This window comes from Mangifera indica, chromosome 13 (assembly GCF_011075055.1).
Source record: "Mangifera indica cultivar Alphonso chromosome 13, CATAS_Mindica_2.1, whole genome shotgun sequence".
Taxonomy (NCBI): Eukaryota; Viridiplantae; Streptophyta; class Magnoliopsida; order Sapindales; family Anacardiaceae; genus Mangifera; species Mangifera indica.
The window spans coordinates 11,494,240-11,511,772 of record NC_058149.1 but is presented as its reverse complement, the minus strand read 5'-3'; the positions used below and the strand labels follow the sequence as shown (position 1 = coordinate 11,511,772).

Below are 17,533 nucleotides of genomic sequence, written 5' to 3'. Positions count from 1 at the left end.
ATTATATATTCAATGGTATATTTAAAAGTATGTATACATAGTTTTATTATGATAGAATAATTCTATATGTATATATTTTAAATATATGAATAAGTATATATTTATATATATTATTATATAATTAAATATTTATTTATATACTTAAAATATATATACATAATTTTATCGATGTTGAACACATAAAGCACAAAGGTCTTGTATTGGGTTGGCTCTATAGCCACTAAAGCAAGGCCTCAATTACACGAAACTATATATTTGAAAGGCCGAAGGACTTATTTCTTCTCCAAAATATGCTGTTTTCTTAAGTTTTTTTTCTTTAACTTTGAAAATCTTAAATATCTATCTATGATTGATTAAAATTAATGATAATAGAGACAAAATCATTATTTTATCTATAATATTAAAAATTAACTAAAATGTGATCTCTTTTTGTCTCCTTAAACATTAAAAACTAAAAGTTTCTCTCAATCTAAGTTTCAAAAAATGACAGTTTCTCTTTAAGGTTAGTTTCTAGATCTTCGATGTCATCTCCATTACTATTGTCGGTGGCCTTTCTCTCTTGAAGTTTCCTCTTTCTCCAACGGTTTTTTTTTCAACCATTTGAACGTTTGATAGGTATCAGAGGAGGTGTGGAAGACGAACATCATCCGATCTTTTTATCTTCGATAAAGAAATCTATACCAAATTGCTTTTCATGCGTTGTCAATGGTTTATGGTGGAGAGGAGAGATCATCGATATCGAAAATAGTAACAAAAAAGGAGAAAAAAAATCATAAAATTTGAAAAGAAAATATTACCTTTTTAATTTAGATGGTGAGATATTACTTTTAAAACTTATAAAAAAATATATAATAAATTTTATATATATTTTTAATATTATTAATAAAATAATAATTTTAATTCTTTCACTGATATAAGATTTTAATTTCAATCTATCAACGTTTTGAGATTTTGAAATTTTTAAAGTGTGTGATTTTGAAAATGAATCTAAATTGTGGTGGGAAGTAGTGTTTCAGCTTTAAAATTCATTGGCACTCCTTTTAAAAAAGTTTTAAATTTATTTCCAAACCTGGGTAGAGTCCAGTCAGTTTATGAGTCTGAAATAAACCGTTACAGTAGTGGGTTGTATCATCCGCAGCTAGTGTAACAAGGGCGCCGGGCCGGCCTCCGCCCTTCCCCTCGAAATTCGTGTGTTAAGTAGTAGAAGTTCTCCTTTTATGCATAAACAAATGGTTGCTTCTATTTAAATCATGGTCAAGGTGGGCCAGACAAAGATTGAGTGTAGATAGATAATGGTATAGTGTCGGAAAGCAGTTGGATAAAGATCATCTATTTCTCCATTCTTATTTAATGATTCTCTCAGTGCCTCTTCAAACTTCAATCGGTTGTTACCATCCCCGAAAAAAGAAAACGAAAATTCTTGGTCTTCACTTTCATTTGAATATTTGGCTTTTTGGGAAACTGCGTTGTGTAGATAGTTTTATTATATTCCAACTCAGTTTCCCTGTATAAATCTGTGTTACTTCTCATTCTGAAGAATTACCGCTCTACTAGTACTTCAGCTTCTGGGTTTGGTAGATTTGAGTCTCTCCTTTGTTTGGGAGCCATTTGTATTTGATTGTGTAAGTTAATCTCTTTGATGTGGGTTTGCGTTTCAATTTTTGGTGTTGTGCTCAAATTTGGATTACTCCGTCCGCTGATAATGGTTGTGATGTCTGGTTATTTCGGCTGCACGTGGGAATGGAAATGGTTATGACTTAACTTTTGGCATTTCTTCTTCTGGTGATTTTTTTTTTTTTGGCTTTCAGAATATCTATTGCTCATTATCTTGAAATAATACAGAAGAACTTAACTAAAAGAGCATTTTTAAGTCTCTTGATGCTCACTTTTGCTGCATCTAGTTTTTTCATAAGATCTTCTCTTAAAGCTGCAAGTTTTCCTCTTTGCTGTTTTAAACTGATTGATGTTCTTTCAAAATTTTCCAGAATTTAGATTTCCTGCCACGGCTGTGTCTTTTCTGAGAGATCCCTGTAAAATCTTTGTGGTGGATTAATTTTGTACAAGTCCATAACGTTGAGTATTATTTCAGGATTGGACGAACCAATGGGAGATTTACAGATCGATGGAGAAATTATTGAATCCACTTCAACTGTGAGTGATCACTTCCGTATGATTGATTTATCGAGTAATTATCATAATGACATATTAACTGTCTGCAATTTGCTATCTTGAAGTTATATCTCAGTATTCTATCCCATGGTCGCTACTGATTATATGTTTTCCTTCTCTATGATTTAATTCTCATTAGACATCAATTATGTTCTTATGAGCAGGTCTCAAGACACTCCATGTAGAGGAGGTTAGATTATGGGTTCATCAATGTCTTGGTTTGAGAAAAGGAAATAAAAGGTTTTCCAATTATCTGGATCTTAGTGAATTAGCTAGTGTATTTAGACGACTCATCTTGTAAATACTAACTTTTTGATTATTTTATTTTACCTTGGTGGCCCGATGTTGTAATCATCCTAGTCATAGTCATTGTTGTTTGGTCAGCTAACATAAATATCTTATCAGGCCTGCTATGATGTTGTGAAGAGCACAAGTCTTTTTGATTATCTTGGATTCTGGTCGTCAGTGTATGATCTTTTTTCTCATCTCTTGATGTTCACTGCTTATATAAGTCGTCAATTCATTTATTTCATTGGTGAGTTTTTCACTTTGGTTACATGTATCCGGACTGTTGTGTTTTGCGCCTCTGTTATCATAGCATGATTGCCTTTAAATATGATGCTATATCTGTCTAACCAACGTTTTGTGGTTTTCTGAAGTTCCTTCCTTTCTCATATGTTGAAATTGTAATGAATGTTTCATTGCTGTCTTGTTAGTGTAGAGGATCTTGTGCTCCAAGATATCTATAGATACTCAGACAATTTGGTTGTCATTTCATCTGGATAACATCCAAGATCTTCAAGTCAAAGCATTTGTAAATCTACTACGGAAGAATGTTCTTCGTTGTCTAATTCTTACATTGTTGATACCTTCTGTGTAAGAAGAGCCTTGGACGTCAGCAAAGGACTGTTTGTAAATACAAGATTTATAGTTACAGAAGCCTTTTACAGATTTCAAGGCATCCTTTTCATTTTTCAATGGTAAACAGTTTAGCTTCTCTCATTAATAAACAGAAAGTTAGAATATGGAATATGTGTGACATGTGCATGATCTAGTAGTAAAATAATGGATTTGCATCTCCTCTGCCTTGAGTTATCTCCTCACTTATGTCTGTATCTTTGAAATTCTTTGTTCTCTGTTGTGGGTCATGTAATTTGTTTCCTCTTGCAGGTTGATGCTCCCATTGTTTGGTTTGCAGCTTGTGTGGAGATTGACACTGGATTGCTGGAGATGTTCTTTCTATTACATAAAATGCGCTCAAGTTCAAGTTCATAGGTAAAAGTAGTTTTTAACTTTCCCTGACTTTTGAGCTCAGACTTAGAAGAGAGATTGAATATCTTGTCTTTCTGTTCCTATTTGAAGACTTGGAATTTCTCTTCTCACATTTGTTAAGCCTTTTTTATGCAATGAGCATTCTAATTACATGGCTTTTGCATAACTTTATTGCTTGATTTTCATTCTCACATATTATGGATAATCACTTTGCTATTTTAGCATTACTTCTCGGGTATGCAAGACTTTGTGTGGTTCTTCTGGTGATATTGGATGGTTGCAAAACACTCCTGGACTACCTCCTGTGGAAGATGGAACAACAAGATTTTTGGAAATCCTCAACTCCATAAGGTATGAACTAATTTGACTGGATTTTATTTTCCTTATTGAGCTTATTTTTTGTCTTTTTTTTTTTTTTTTGCCTATTGGTGTGACCGTTATATGGGCACTATATATGGTAATTTATTGATATGTATCAATTGTTTTGTTTATACCATCTTATAAAAACTCATAATGTTAAGAAAAACTTTGAATTTCTCTTTGAAAAATTTTGTCCCAAATGTTCATGGGTACAATTGAAAATATATCTTCATGCATCTGATTGGGGAATGTATAGAGTAACAACTTTGCAATACTATGCATGTATTTGATTCTTTACTTGTATTTGATTGTTTTGCCCATTTTGGAAGCTAATATATGTATGTTTGGAGACTCAAAATTTTGCATCATGTTGTGCTTTAGGAATGGAGAGCACACACTACCAAACTCATTTGTTTATCTACTGATTCCAGGTATGAAAATATCTCAGTAACCTGATTTTCGAGATTACTTTGATTCACTCCTTGACATTTTGAGATGATCTGAAATAGTTGATCTTTGTCAGGTCTTTTTAGCAATCATGGTCCTTTATATTTTGTGGCAACCAAGCGATTCTTTTCAAAGAAAGGTCTAGCCTGCCACATTACAAAAATCCACAGTGAGGTAATTAATTTGATAATTTTCTAATAATTTTCTAGAAATACATTTAGCTGGGAAAAATGAAACTTTCTTTTGCTTAATAATAACAGTTGCGGCTTGCCCATCTGATTAATTCTGTCCAGTTTATTTTTAATTTTCCGCTTGATTACCTTTTTTTCTTGTCACCTTCAAGTATAGCGATATGTCTTCTAGCTTTTCATATATAAAGGCATCAGTTGAGCACAATGCTTTGGAACTGAAACAATACATTGAGGAGCTTTACTGGGGATCTGGCAAGCGTGTGATGCTGCTTGGGCACAGTAAGGGTGGGGTTGATGTTGCTACTGCTTTGTCAATTTATTGGAGTGAGCTCAAAAATAAAGTTGCTGGACTGGCACTTGTACAGAGTCCATACCGTGAACCCCAGTAGCTTCTGATAATACTGCACGAAGGCCAAATTGCTGATAAAGAAACCTGGAGGATCATGGAGCTTATAATTTGCAAGATAATTAAGGTTGTCCACTCTCATGCCAAAAACTTTTTTGCCTTGAAAATTTTGTGCCACTTTTGCATGATGTGTGTGTGGATTCATTATGTATGTTGTAACTTTGTCATCTTATGTACATCTGGTTAGCCATTGTTTGTGCTGTTGAAAAACATTTCATCTTGTCTCAACCCAGATTTTCTTATGATGTTTCACTTTCCCGGGTTTGACCATCAATTTGTGAACAAAATTGTTGTAGGGAGATATGCGAGCTTTAGAGGATCTTACATATGAAAAGCGGAAGGAGTTCATTATGAATCACAAACTCCCAGACGGAATCCCTCTAATCTCTTTCCACTCAGAAGCAAGTATAGCTCCTGGCGTCCTTGCCACGATGACTCACATAGCTCATGCAGAACTTCCATGGCTTCCCCTGCCAAACTTCGGAAACAAAGAATCAGATACTTTAGTACAAGCAGGACGGCAGTTGCCAGTAGTAATTCCCATTTCTGCTGCCATGGCTTTGTGTGCACTCCATCTGCGGCTGAGATATGAGGAGAAGAGTGACGGGTTAGTAACGTGCCGTGACGCAGAAGTTCCAGGTTCAGTTGTAGTCAGACCAAACCAGAAGCTTGACCATGCTTGGATGGTTTACTCTTCATGGAAGAGGAATCCTAGTGAGTCTGATGCCTGCGAAATGTGCGAGGCACTTCTAACGATGCTGGTGGAGCTAGGGAAGATGAAGTAAGAACAAAATTAGTTTTGATTCATAGAAATTTTATGTGCTTTGCATGTCTAATTTTCTACCTTTTAGACATCTAAATCCATTTAATTGCAGGAATGGTGTGTTACACTAAATGCTTGCATATACTGGTAAAACTATTCTTCTACAGGCTTCACTGATTGTTTTAGCTGTCCTTGCTATAGAAAAGCTCTATGGCCTTTGCATCCACCTTTGGGATTAATAGCCATATGTATGACTTTCATGGTGGTGATTTGAGTGTTTGACCCCTGTCGAAAGGAGTAATATTACTTTTACAAATTTATATGTATAAATTGATGTAGTAGCATTTATTTGAAGTGAGAGTAAAAGTAAACAATCATATTGTTATCTCAGTTTACCCAGATTACATATATGTACAAGAAAAACAGTTAAAAAATAACAAAACAAAATCAATTACATTATGTGTACTTATTTTAAGTATACATTTACATGTGTTATCAAGTGATTGGATGATTTTGAATTTAAAATAAGTAATACTTAATTATATAATAAAATATATCAAGTTTGTTCTCATTTATTTACTCAATGGGTATAAAAATTGGTTGAGTTTTACAACAACAGCCACTGAATGGGCCTTAAAGGCTAATGTTAATGGGCTCAATTTTCAACATAAAACCCTTTTCTATCTTCCACCTTATAATCAAAGCGTGTTTAGCATTTTGCTTCTGAATCAAAATTAAGTTTTTATTATAAGATAATAAATTTGTCTTCTTGAATAAATTAGTTTTTAGAATTACCTTGGGAAATTGTGGGTGTCCTGATGAACGAGACAATAAAATATGCAAATGGGGACATGATCACATTAAATAGAGAAATGTTATAAATATAATTTTTGTACATAATTACATGTATAAATAATAATATGTTATTATATAATTAGATAATTTAAAATTAAAAATAAAATAATATTTAATCACATAATAATATATTATTATTTATATATAAAATTATACGTATAATTTTATTATATTAAATATATAAAGCCCAATAAAATGTTTCCAATTCCAGTCCATTACAATAAATAGAAGTCGTCATTAGCCCGTTAAATAATTTAGTTAGATTATATGTTCTAAAAAAATTGTAACAGTGAAACAATAAAACAATATGTATATAATTTTAATATATAATTTGGGTATATAAATAATATGTTAACGTATGATTTGATAATTTTAAATTGAAAATAAAATAATAATTAATCACATGATGATATGTCATTTGTACATATAAATTTTATACTAAAAATATGTATATGTAGTATCGCTCATTGTTAAAACTTAAATTAAGTCTATTTAGCAAAAAATATTTGAATGTTATTTTAAAATAATACTATGTACATAAATAATAAGTAAAAACTTATACATATATGATGATGTGTCATCATATGATTGAATGATTTTTTATCACTAACCAAAATCATCAAATTATATATATATATAATTCTATTGTATAAGAGTAATATTTTATATATAAATAACATTGTATCACTATATAATTGAATAATTAAAAATTAAAAATAAATTAATAATTAATAATAAAATAATATATTATTATTTATTTATGTATAAAATTATATATAAAATTTTATTATATTTATCCGCATATTGTATACGGGGATTCTAGTTTATTTGTGTACAATGCTATGGTTGATGGGACATCATAATCGATTTCACGTACCCCTGATTATTGTAACTCGGAATGATCATTTTAATTTGGATAAAATTAAAATAAAACCCAAGTGAAGGGGAGAATCAATAGCTTGTAGGAGTTAGGGTTAGCCACAATATATTATCCAAGTCACTTCACTCTTAAAAGCCTGCTTATTTTGGTTTAAATTCATTTGATTCAAATTTGAATTGAATCTATATATAAAGATTTAACTTATTTTTTAAATTGAGCTGAATTTGAGTTATTAAGTGTTCAACTCAAATTTATAATGCAAATTAATAATTTGAATTTTTAGTTCCAAATCATTTGGATTCATAATTCGAATTAGTAGTTTAATTTCAATGTTCTGTTTGGCTCAAATTAGTATCTAGAGTTATAAATTTTAACTATCGATTTGAATCAAAATTTGAGTCAATCCGAATTATAAATTTAAACTATTGATTCAAACTATAAAATTAATCTGAACTCAAATAAAACTAAATTAAATCATTTTTTATATGAATTATTTGTAATTTTAGTTTAATAAATTTAAATTAAATTATTTTTTATTCAAATTAAATTTGAGATAAAAGGTATTCAGGCCTTAGGCTGGTTGGTAATCATCCCTACAAAAAGAGTAATAAATACTACAGAGAAATGAGATCCATAATTTCCCACAACACCTTTTAATTCGTCCCTGTGCGTACCCATGATTCACGTTAATAATTATGGTATTGATTGCCCTATAATTTTAGCCTTACTATTTTCCAACCTCACCGCTATCCAATGCCAACATAATTCCAATTGCTTCCTTTTTAACGGCTCATGCTCAGGTTCACAATTTCAACTTCTTCTTTAGACTCGGTGTGTTGTTAGATCTTGAAAAACAAACATTCATATTTTATAAGTCACATGTTTTAGGATTTTAAGCCTAAACCCAGAAGAGAATGTTGACTTAGGTACCATTTTATTCTTGAACACTATTATATATACATATTTTTTAATATATAATTAAATACAAAGATGACATATTTATCTAATTGAATATTATTTTATTATTAATTTAAAATTACTCAATTATATAATAACATATTATCTATATACTCAATTATATATTTAAACGTGTATCAATAAAATTATGTATACATATTTTTGATATGCAAATAATATGTATCACATAACCCTACTTATAGTGTATAAACATAAGAATGTTCAATAGTGAAACATTCACATGGGTTTTTGTTGACTTCTTGTAATGTAAGGAGGAATGTTGAACATTTTTAGTTACTTGAGTAAATTATGCAGGGGACCCCGCTCTGAACTAAACCCATCATTTATGATATTATAATTTTCCGGTGTATAAATAATTGATTGGAGATAGATGGAAACTGATTTAGGTGTATTTCTGGCTGGGTCCTAATGAATCAAGGCCTTACCCCATTTCAAGCATGTGGCGTGTCTATCACTTTCTAACAACCTTTCATATTTTAATTATAAACACAAACCACAGTCTGATTTAAAGAAGCGCAATACTATATATGACTGTATATATTTATATGTGTTAATATATAGTTGAATATTATTTTATTTTTAATTTAAAATTATTAAATTATATTATGACATATATTAAATATATATATATGTTTATATATTCAAAGTGGGTATACATAATTTTATTATTTAAATCTTCTATATAAAATAAAATTAATAAAATTATATATATATATAATTTTTAGGTGTGTAAACTAGATGTATACAAATTAATTTCTTATACATGAAAGGGGAACCCCCCCATGCACAATTTGGGCAACACAACATAGAAGTGTTTCATTACCTCCCAAAAGGGTACTCCCAAAAGTGCTCAACCCTTAAACCAACAATACAAGTTCGAGTAGAAGGACGGCTGTGCCAGCTGTATCCTTCGTTCTGTAGTTGCCTTAATGTGGTTAAATTAGTAATTACACATATATCAATTAAACGCCACGTTTCATTTCAATTCTCTCTTTTAAAAACCCCCTCATTCTTACTCAGTCTTCCATTCCCCTGCCTCTCCTGATGCTCTGCTTTTAACTTATTAACATCATCAACTCACTCTAATTCTCTTTACACAATGACTGATTGCGCCACTAACTCCTCTTCTTCTACATCATCGTCGTCGTCGTCTTCTTCCTCTTCTTCTTCTTCTTCTTCTTCATCTTCCCGATTCTCTCAACCAAACCCACATACTAACAAACCCGACCCGATATCAATCCCCAACAGTTCCAAACACAACAAACGACCAAGGGACAGTAGCAAGCATCCCGTATTTAGAGGGGTCCGAATGCGGACATGGGGGAAATGGGTATCCGAGATCCGAGAACCCAGAAAGAAGAGCCGGATCTGGCTGGGTACTTTCTCTACCCCTGAAATGGCGGCACGTGCGCATGACGTGGCAGCATTGAGCATCAAAGGTTCTTCCGCCATTCTCAACTTCCCTGAACTCGCCGGGTCCCTACCCCGACCCGCCTCCAACTCTCCCCGCGACGTCCAAGCCGCCGCCTCTAAGGCCGCTTCAATGGAAGTATTCAATACTCAGCAGCAACAGTCTACTTCAATGTCACTGTCACCGTCACCGTCACCGTCACCGTCCACAGCAACATCAACGTTAACGCCATCATCGTGGGTGCTGGAAGCAAGTGACGTGTCCCAGCCAGAAGAGCTGAGTGAGATAGTGGAATTACCGAGTCTAGGAACGAGTTACGAGTCGAGTGAATGTGAGAACGAATTGGTGTTTGCTGACTCGTGGTACGATTATTACCGTTATTATTATTACGACGAAGGTTGTTGTGGCGGAGGGTATTTTGATGATCGGGTGTTATCAATGCAAGATAGCGTGAGCACAACTGGATTTGAAGCTTTATTGTGGCAACATTAATATTAGTGTGCAGATTTTGGTGTGTGTTTTTACTTTACCTCACTGTTAATTTTGGTTTCCCTGTGATGTAATGTAAGACCACTTTTACCCTTTTTTTTTTTTTTAATAACGTTATATATATAATTTTTTTTATATAATTTTGTTTATTAATAATGATGAATTATGATATAATTAAAAATTAAAAATAAATTAAAATTTAATTATGTAATAAAATATTATTATTTATGTACATAATTTTTTTCTTTAAACAAAAATTCAATGGCTAAAACATGTCATCTTCTTTGAGTTACTACTTTTGGAGTCTGCGGTCACTGCATACGTCAGAAGTGTTACTAAGAATGAGATATCTCATAAGTATGCCAAATTCACTGTCTTCTTCAACCTGGCCAAAGGACTATGTCCCACCCAAGGATTGCTGTTGTCCAATATTTCCCCCTTTAATTTTGAAAATCTCAATTGTTCATCTATAAACAGTTAAATTTAATAATAATCATTATTTTATCTATAATATTAAAAATAAACTAAAATATAATCTCATTTTCCTCCCTTAAACTTTAAAAACTAAAAGTTTTTATCTAGTCAAAGTTTTAAAAAATGACAGTTTTATCTTAGAGTCTGGTTTCCAGATTTTCAATGCTAAATCCGATAACATTGCTAGTCGTCTATCCCTCCTGAAGCTTCCTCTCCCTCCGATGGTCTCTCTCCACCCATTTGGATGTTTGTTCGACGTTGATCTTCTTCTGAAAGGCGAAGAGTTTCTTCGGGGAAATATGAAAATGTAAAAATGCGAAAGTTCAAACATATTTTTTTAGAAACCTACGAGATGAAAATGTGAGAGAACTTATAAATATAAAAAATATAGAGTTTTTTTTATATAAATACTAATTCTTAATTAAAAAATACATCAACCAATATTTTTTTAAATAAATACAACAATTTTTTAATAATAATAAAGTGTAAACTCAATCAACTTAGTATATCAATTAACAATCAAATAAACAATATATATTAAATTTGACAAATCCAATTTTTTGAGTGTTTATCGACAATTGGAGAAGCAAAAAATGGAGAGGAGATGATTTTAATACACTGCAGAGAAGCGAAACTTCAAATGTTAGAGAGAAAAGGAAGTCAGAGTTAGGTTTTGAAAATTGTGAAGGAAAATGAAACATAAAATTGATTTTTAATTGAGTAAAAAATAAGGAAAAAACATTTCAATCTTTTTAATATTTTCAAAAATCTTTGAAACGTTTTGTATCAGTTTTAGATTATTCTGAAAACGGAAAATTTTCGGAAACACAAAAATGCACCATGCTTTCTAGGTCTATTCTACTTTTTGAATGGTGAATGTGGATTTCCTCATCATAATATCCATAAAGAAAACATAATTATCAAATTGTTCCATAAATGTATATATAAACTATGTTTGGGTAGTTATTTTTGGTCATATGGGTAGTGATTAGAAATCATATTCATTGTAACGAGTGTGGCTTTTCAACTACCGTATGAAATACGCAATGCAATACCCCTCCCCTCGTGTCCTACATGCGTATTTATCTACATTATACAATTTCCTCCATGTTCTAAAGGTGGTGGTTGGGTGTGCATCATTCCTCTGACTTCCCATGTCAAACTTTGAGTTGGCAAAGGATCAAGATTCAGCCCACCAAAATATCAACCATATTGGCACCTCATCAGCCTAAATATTTGACCAATCTTTACTGTAAATTCATAAACCCCACAAATTTGCTAGTACCACAAATCACCCCCACAGCCACATAATTGATACTTTGCTGCCCTACTTGCTCAAAATCAACCTTACAAGGTTAAAGCTTTTGTGCTTCGATTGCCAATATAGGGTTTGGTGAAGTTGATTGCAAACATTAACTTTACACAGAAACCTAAATCATATTCTTGCCTTGGCTTCTACATCTTTTTCGGAGCTAGAATTCTGTTTTTTTTTCTAATAAATTTATAAGAATAAAAAATCAAGTCAAAGCTTGATCACACGCATCTCAAAGCTGTAAGGTGTGGGACTTGGGAGTAATGGCAAGCAAATAAATATAAAAAAGGACCCCAGTTCGTGGCTCGCCATTTTTGTCTTCTTTTACGATATTTCATTGGGTGTTTCATTAATCTTCTAATTTTTTTTTTAATTAAGAATATTTTAAGTGATTGGAATTTGGAAACTGAGAGAGCTTACTCCTCGGTGAAGTCATAATTGTAAATTGCAGGAATGAGCATTTAAAGTCAGGTGAAAATAGGAATTGGGTGTGTGAAATTATATAATTTTTCTCGTAATCAGTCGCACGTGCACTTTAATTCGAAAGTTGACCCTTGGCTGTGAATGGAATTAATCGGGAATCACATTTCAATACATGGGTTTTCGGTTCCTCTTTTTCGGTTGTAAAAATATTTTTTGTTTTTATTAGAATTTTTTTCCTCTATTTAAATTAAAAAATGTTGAAATATTGAAATTATCATCTTTAATTCTCAATATGTGTTGGTTTTAATAAAAAAAATATTATATATATATATATTAAAATATAAAAATAATATATTATCATATGGTTAAGTATTATTTTATAATTAATTCAAAATTATCTAATCATATAATTATACATCAATAATGTATCCAAGATATGTATACATAGTTTTATTATTTAATAAATATAAAGTTTATACAATTATTTTTCACACAAAGTTTGATGGAATAAACAATTTTCATCTTTTAAATATAAAACGTTTAATTTCTCATCTATAATATACTTTTACTAATAAAATCTATTTAATTTTTCCTAAATAACAATTTTGCTCTTTTGTTAATATTAGAAAATTATCCTTAACATTTAATGCAAATAATAAATTACTAATATATCTTTACCAATTTAAAAACTTATCATTTAGACTTCCAAACGTATCAAAACCCTAAATAACTTAAAATTTTATCATTTACACCCATAAACTCTAAAATATTTCAAACGTTGATGAGGAAACAATCAAATTGACCATGATAGGAGCGAAGTCACTTTGACAAAAATGAAAGAGATATGGTCACCACAAGAAGCTGTATATAAAACACATATAATCACTAGCGACAATAAATTCTAATCGATTAAGATATGCTAAGAAAATCAAGACAAAACACGATCATCAACAATGATAATAGAGATATTGGTGTTGTTAGAAGAAATTGATTGAGGGTTGATTGAGAAAAGATAACCAGTGACAAAGAGAATTGACAATGATGAGAAGGGAAGAAAAAGAGAGGGAAAAATAGAAAATAGAAACAATAAGGGAGAAAAGCAAAAATAAAGAGAGCAAGAGGGATAAATTAAAGTAGATAAAAAAAGTGGAAAAGTGAAATTATAAAGAACAAACAAAAAGTAAGAAATAGAAAATTTATCCTAGGGAGGGAGAGAGAGGGAAAATGGGCTAATGACGACATCAAAAAATTAGAGGAAGGAAAATAAAGAAACTCTAAAAAAATATATATAATATTTTAAAATTTAATCTAAAATATAAATTATTAATTTTTTATACTTATAAAAAAAATAAATAATATTAACTAGTTTGGTTAGTTTTAATTATTTATAAATAAATATTTAAATTTTTAATATTTGATGGATATTAATTGGGGACAATAACAACTTTGGATGGGAATAAGTCTTTTGGCCAAAATTTATAAATAATATTTCTAAGCCATTCAAGTTAGCTGCGAGTGAATTTAGCTAAAGTTAACTAACTTCAGTCAATTAAATTCATATTGCAAAGTCGAGATAATTAACAATAAGAGCATATAATAATAAATTGTCTCTTAACATAGACTTAGGCCTAATCCTAGCTCTAATCACGTCATTATCAAACAATTTATTCGTAATATATGTAGCTATCCAGTATAGCAGGGTCAACATCAACGAAGTAATCACTCTTTATTGTCTACTCATCGAACTTAATTTTATTATTAGATGCTTTTGTTATTTTATCTATAGATATTTGAGGCTGGCCAATCAATTAACTGATCGATTTGATAGCTTGCCGAATTCGCCAATGTTACAGGGATTACACCATATGACCAACACATTATATTACAATGAAATTGCTTATGTCTTGGGACATATCAAAGCATCTCCTCGGCATAGTTCGAGCATCTCTTATCATCATCTAAGTGTGAAAAAATGCGCATCTAACAAAACAAATCGTATAACAAATTTTTTGACTTATAGTTCAGATTTGTTGCCTTTCAAGCATTAGACAAAGAAGAGATTTGTCACCCTTTCTTCTTCAACTATCGACGAAAGATGGGTGGAAACGTTGGCTTTAGTTGCTAAGGAAGAAATTGGAAAAAATACAAATACTAAAAGAAAAAAAAATAATTTTTTCAACTTTGAGTAAATGAAACTTGTTAGTTTTTTTAATTTAGAGAGGAAAATGAGATAAAATTTAAATTTTTTAATTTTATTGATAAATAACAGTTTTACTCTTTATCCTAATAAAGAATTTTAATATGAGGATGAGTATTTGAATTTTGAAAACCTCATGGGTGAAGTTGAGAATAGACCAAACATTGGGTGGGGAAAAATCTTTTGGCCTTTTAATAAAAGCACGGGTGGCTAGGTGTTTAATGCATCGTGCATTTACAGAAGGTAGGAAGAGGCTTTATTAGGGGGTACTCAACAGTTTTCTTTAAAGTGGGTCGTTTTCCAGTCCTTAATTAGTAGACTTTATTGCAGTACTATTAGCATAAACTATCAATTTCTGAACGTGGTCCTGTCTCTACAGAGCTGAATTTTTACACCTGTGCAGAACTCATAAAGTTTTGGGTACTTACATATAACCATACTTAACTATTATTGCCAATAATAATTTTCCATCAATATTATTATTTTAAAAAATATCATAAATATTTTTATTATCGTATTTAAGATTATTAAAATTAAAAGAGAAAAATTTAAGAATGTAACATATCTTAAGAGTGAAATAGTTGTTTGGCCTATTTGAAATTTACGAAGAATACATAGCTTTGTGCATGCACGTGGGATATGATCCAATGAGTTATAAAAGTATATGAATACTTTAGAAAAATACATTTTCTCTTGAGTTTTTTATATTTTTTTATAAAAATTATTGTGAGAGAACACGTGTGAGCTTCTTCATGTGCATGGTGTAATAAAGCACGTTCATAGTAGAATGAGTGGCAATTCCGTCACTGTGCAAATCAAATTGTATGCATGAAATGAGAGATTGTATTAGTCATGTTAACTTACATAATCAAAGTATCAAATTCATACCTCAACCCATCGAATCAGTATAGACAAATATAATTTTAAAAAATAATTCCATGAGTTAAAATTTTTTAGCAACATGCACAATATATTATATCAGTATCTTACAATACGATACTACATATATAAAAAATGATATATATCATAAAGTGTATCATATTAATACAATACAATAAATGTATCGTACGATATATACGTATCGTATAATATGATACATATTATGATAAAAATTTATACATTTTTTTAGATAAAATAATGATATAATAAGAATGTATATAAAAAATTTTAAAATTTTAAGAGTATTTATAATATTTTTTAAAATAATAATATATTAATTAAAATTTTTTATTATTTTATTATTTATAAATTGTATTATATAATACTCAATTTATAATAAAAAAATTAAATTTTCAATATAATACGGATTCAACGTGGATCGCATAAATACTTTTAGAATATATTGCATTCTTAGAATGTTTTAGAACATAATCATCAATTATTTGTTTTTGGTGTCGGATGGACGGAAAAAGGACATTACTTTTTTGACCCATCTGAAGATGACAAAAAATGAACAGGAGAGAATATTCTTTTGAGCCAAAGTGGTAAAATTGTTAGCCACGAATCATTACCATTACCTTTTAATTGCCTGTAAGTAGAACTATTCATTACCTCATCATGATTTCTGTCCAAAACAAAACAAAAGACGGAAACTAATTGCATCTTTTTACTGGGGTCATTAATTTAATTACGGATTGTCCCCCATAAGCCGCCCAATTAGAAGAAGTAATGACAAGATAATTGAAGCTTTTTGCTCTTTATCTGTTTTGTATCGCGCTCCATACATATGTCAATTTTTTTTGTAGTCAATTTAATTCATTGATGAAGATCAAAGTTACAATCTAGCCATTGCTGTCCCCCTTTGCATACGGCACTATATATAAATTAATCATTCATTCTCTTTTTAATTAATCATTTTCATCCATTTAATAATAATTTATCTTTATAATAATTTTTTCGTCTTTATTAATTTATCTGAATGAAAATAATTTATTTTTATTTAAAAAGATGAGTCTTAAAGAAGGGAGAGAGAGAGGTAGGAGATATTGGTTGCTAAAGAGAAAAGATTTGTCAAAAAATTGAAATCTAAAGAGAAAAATTTAATTTTTTAAAGTTTAATCTGAAAAAAATTATTAGTTTTTAAAGTTTAAAAAAAATGAAATAAAATTCTATTTTTTTGTTATTATTAGAAGTTAAATAACGATTTTATATTTAAAATTAATATAATTAATCATAAATAAATATTTAGATTTTAAAATTTTTATTAATAAAAATTAAAAAATATGTTAAATCATGGGTGGGAATAAGTCTTTTGGCCCAAATGATAATAACGCGGTTTGTCCACAAAAATTCATGCACGTGGCATCCTTCTTTATAATCATACAAAAATGTACACGTACATATAATTATTTATAACATATTGACTTATTATATAAATTCATTTTACAAATATCTTCTGGAATTTGGTGGGACTATGGAGGTGACGCATAAATGGTCCATTCATGAACACGTGATTCACGGAAATAGAAAGGCATTATTTGTACAATTATGATACCAATACACGTGTTAAAAAAGACAAACCAACAGTTAAAGTTGTTAATTGTATTGTAACAATTGACACCAAAATGTTATCCACTTGTTATATTGTTTTAAATTATTCCATTAGAAGTCTATAGTTGGATGGAATCTCTATATTTATAATTCAGTTTCAATTATATACAAATATTAATTTAATTAACTTTATTAAACAAAAAATTATTTAAAATTATATTTAATATATTTTATGTTTAAAAAATATATTAAATATTTAATATTATTTAAAAAATATATAATAATTTAAATTAATTTATTTTTTAATTAAATTGATCGAATTGTAAAACAATAAAATAACTAATTCGATGGTCAATCTGATTTTTAAAACACTGTAAATTATACACTGATTAATTGACCCAGGTCGGTTTCAGGGG

The 17,533-nt window shown here is 30.0% G+C and overlaps 1 protein-coding gene and 1 pseudogene across 1 annotated transcript; both read left to right on the top strand.

The window, feature by feature from the left end:
• Positions 1 to 1,045: 1,045 nt before the first annotated feature.
• Positions 1,046 to 5,834, top strand: LOC123195099 (annotated as a pseudogene).
• A 3,507-nt stretch (positions 5,835 to 9,341) lies between these two features.
• LOC123195100 (ethylene-responsive transcription factor TINY-like) lies at positions 9,342 to 10,314 on the top strand. Its single transcript, XM_044608705.1, has one exon. The coding sequence runs from the start codon at positions 9,421 to 9,423 to the stop codon at positions 10,222 to 10,224; it is 804 nt and encodes a 267-aa protein (XP_044464640.1). The 5' UTR covers positions 9,342 to 9,420; the 3' UTR covers positions 10,225 to 10,314.
• Positions 10,315 to 17,533: the final 7,219 nt, after the last annotated feature.

Coding starts and splice junctions, on each gene's coding strand:
- LOC123195100 (XM_044608705.1), top strand. CDS start 9,421: ATGACTGATTGCGCCACTAACTCCTCTTCTTCTACATCATCGTCGTCG.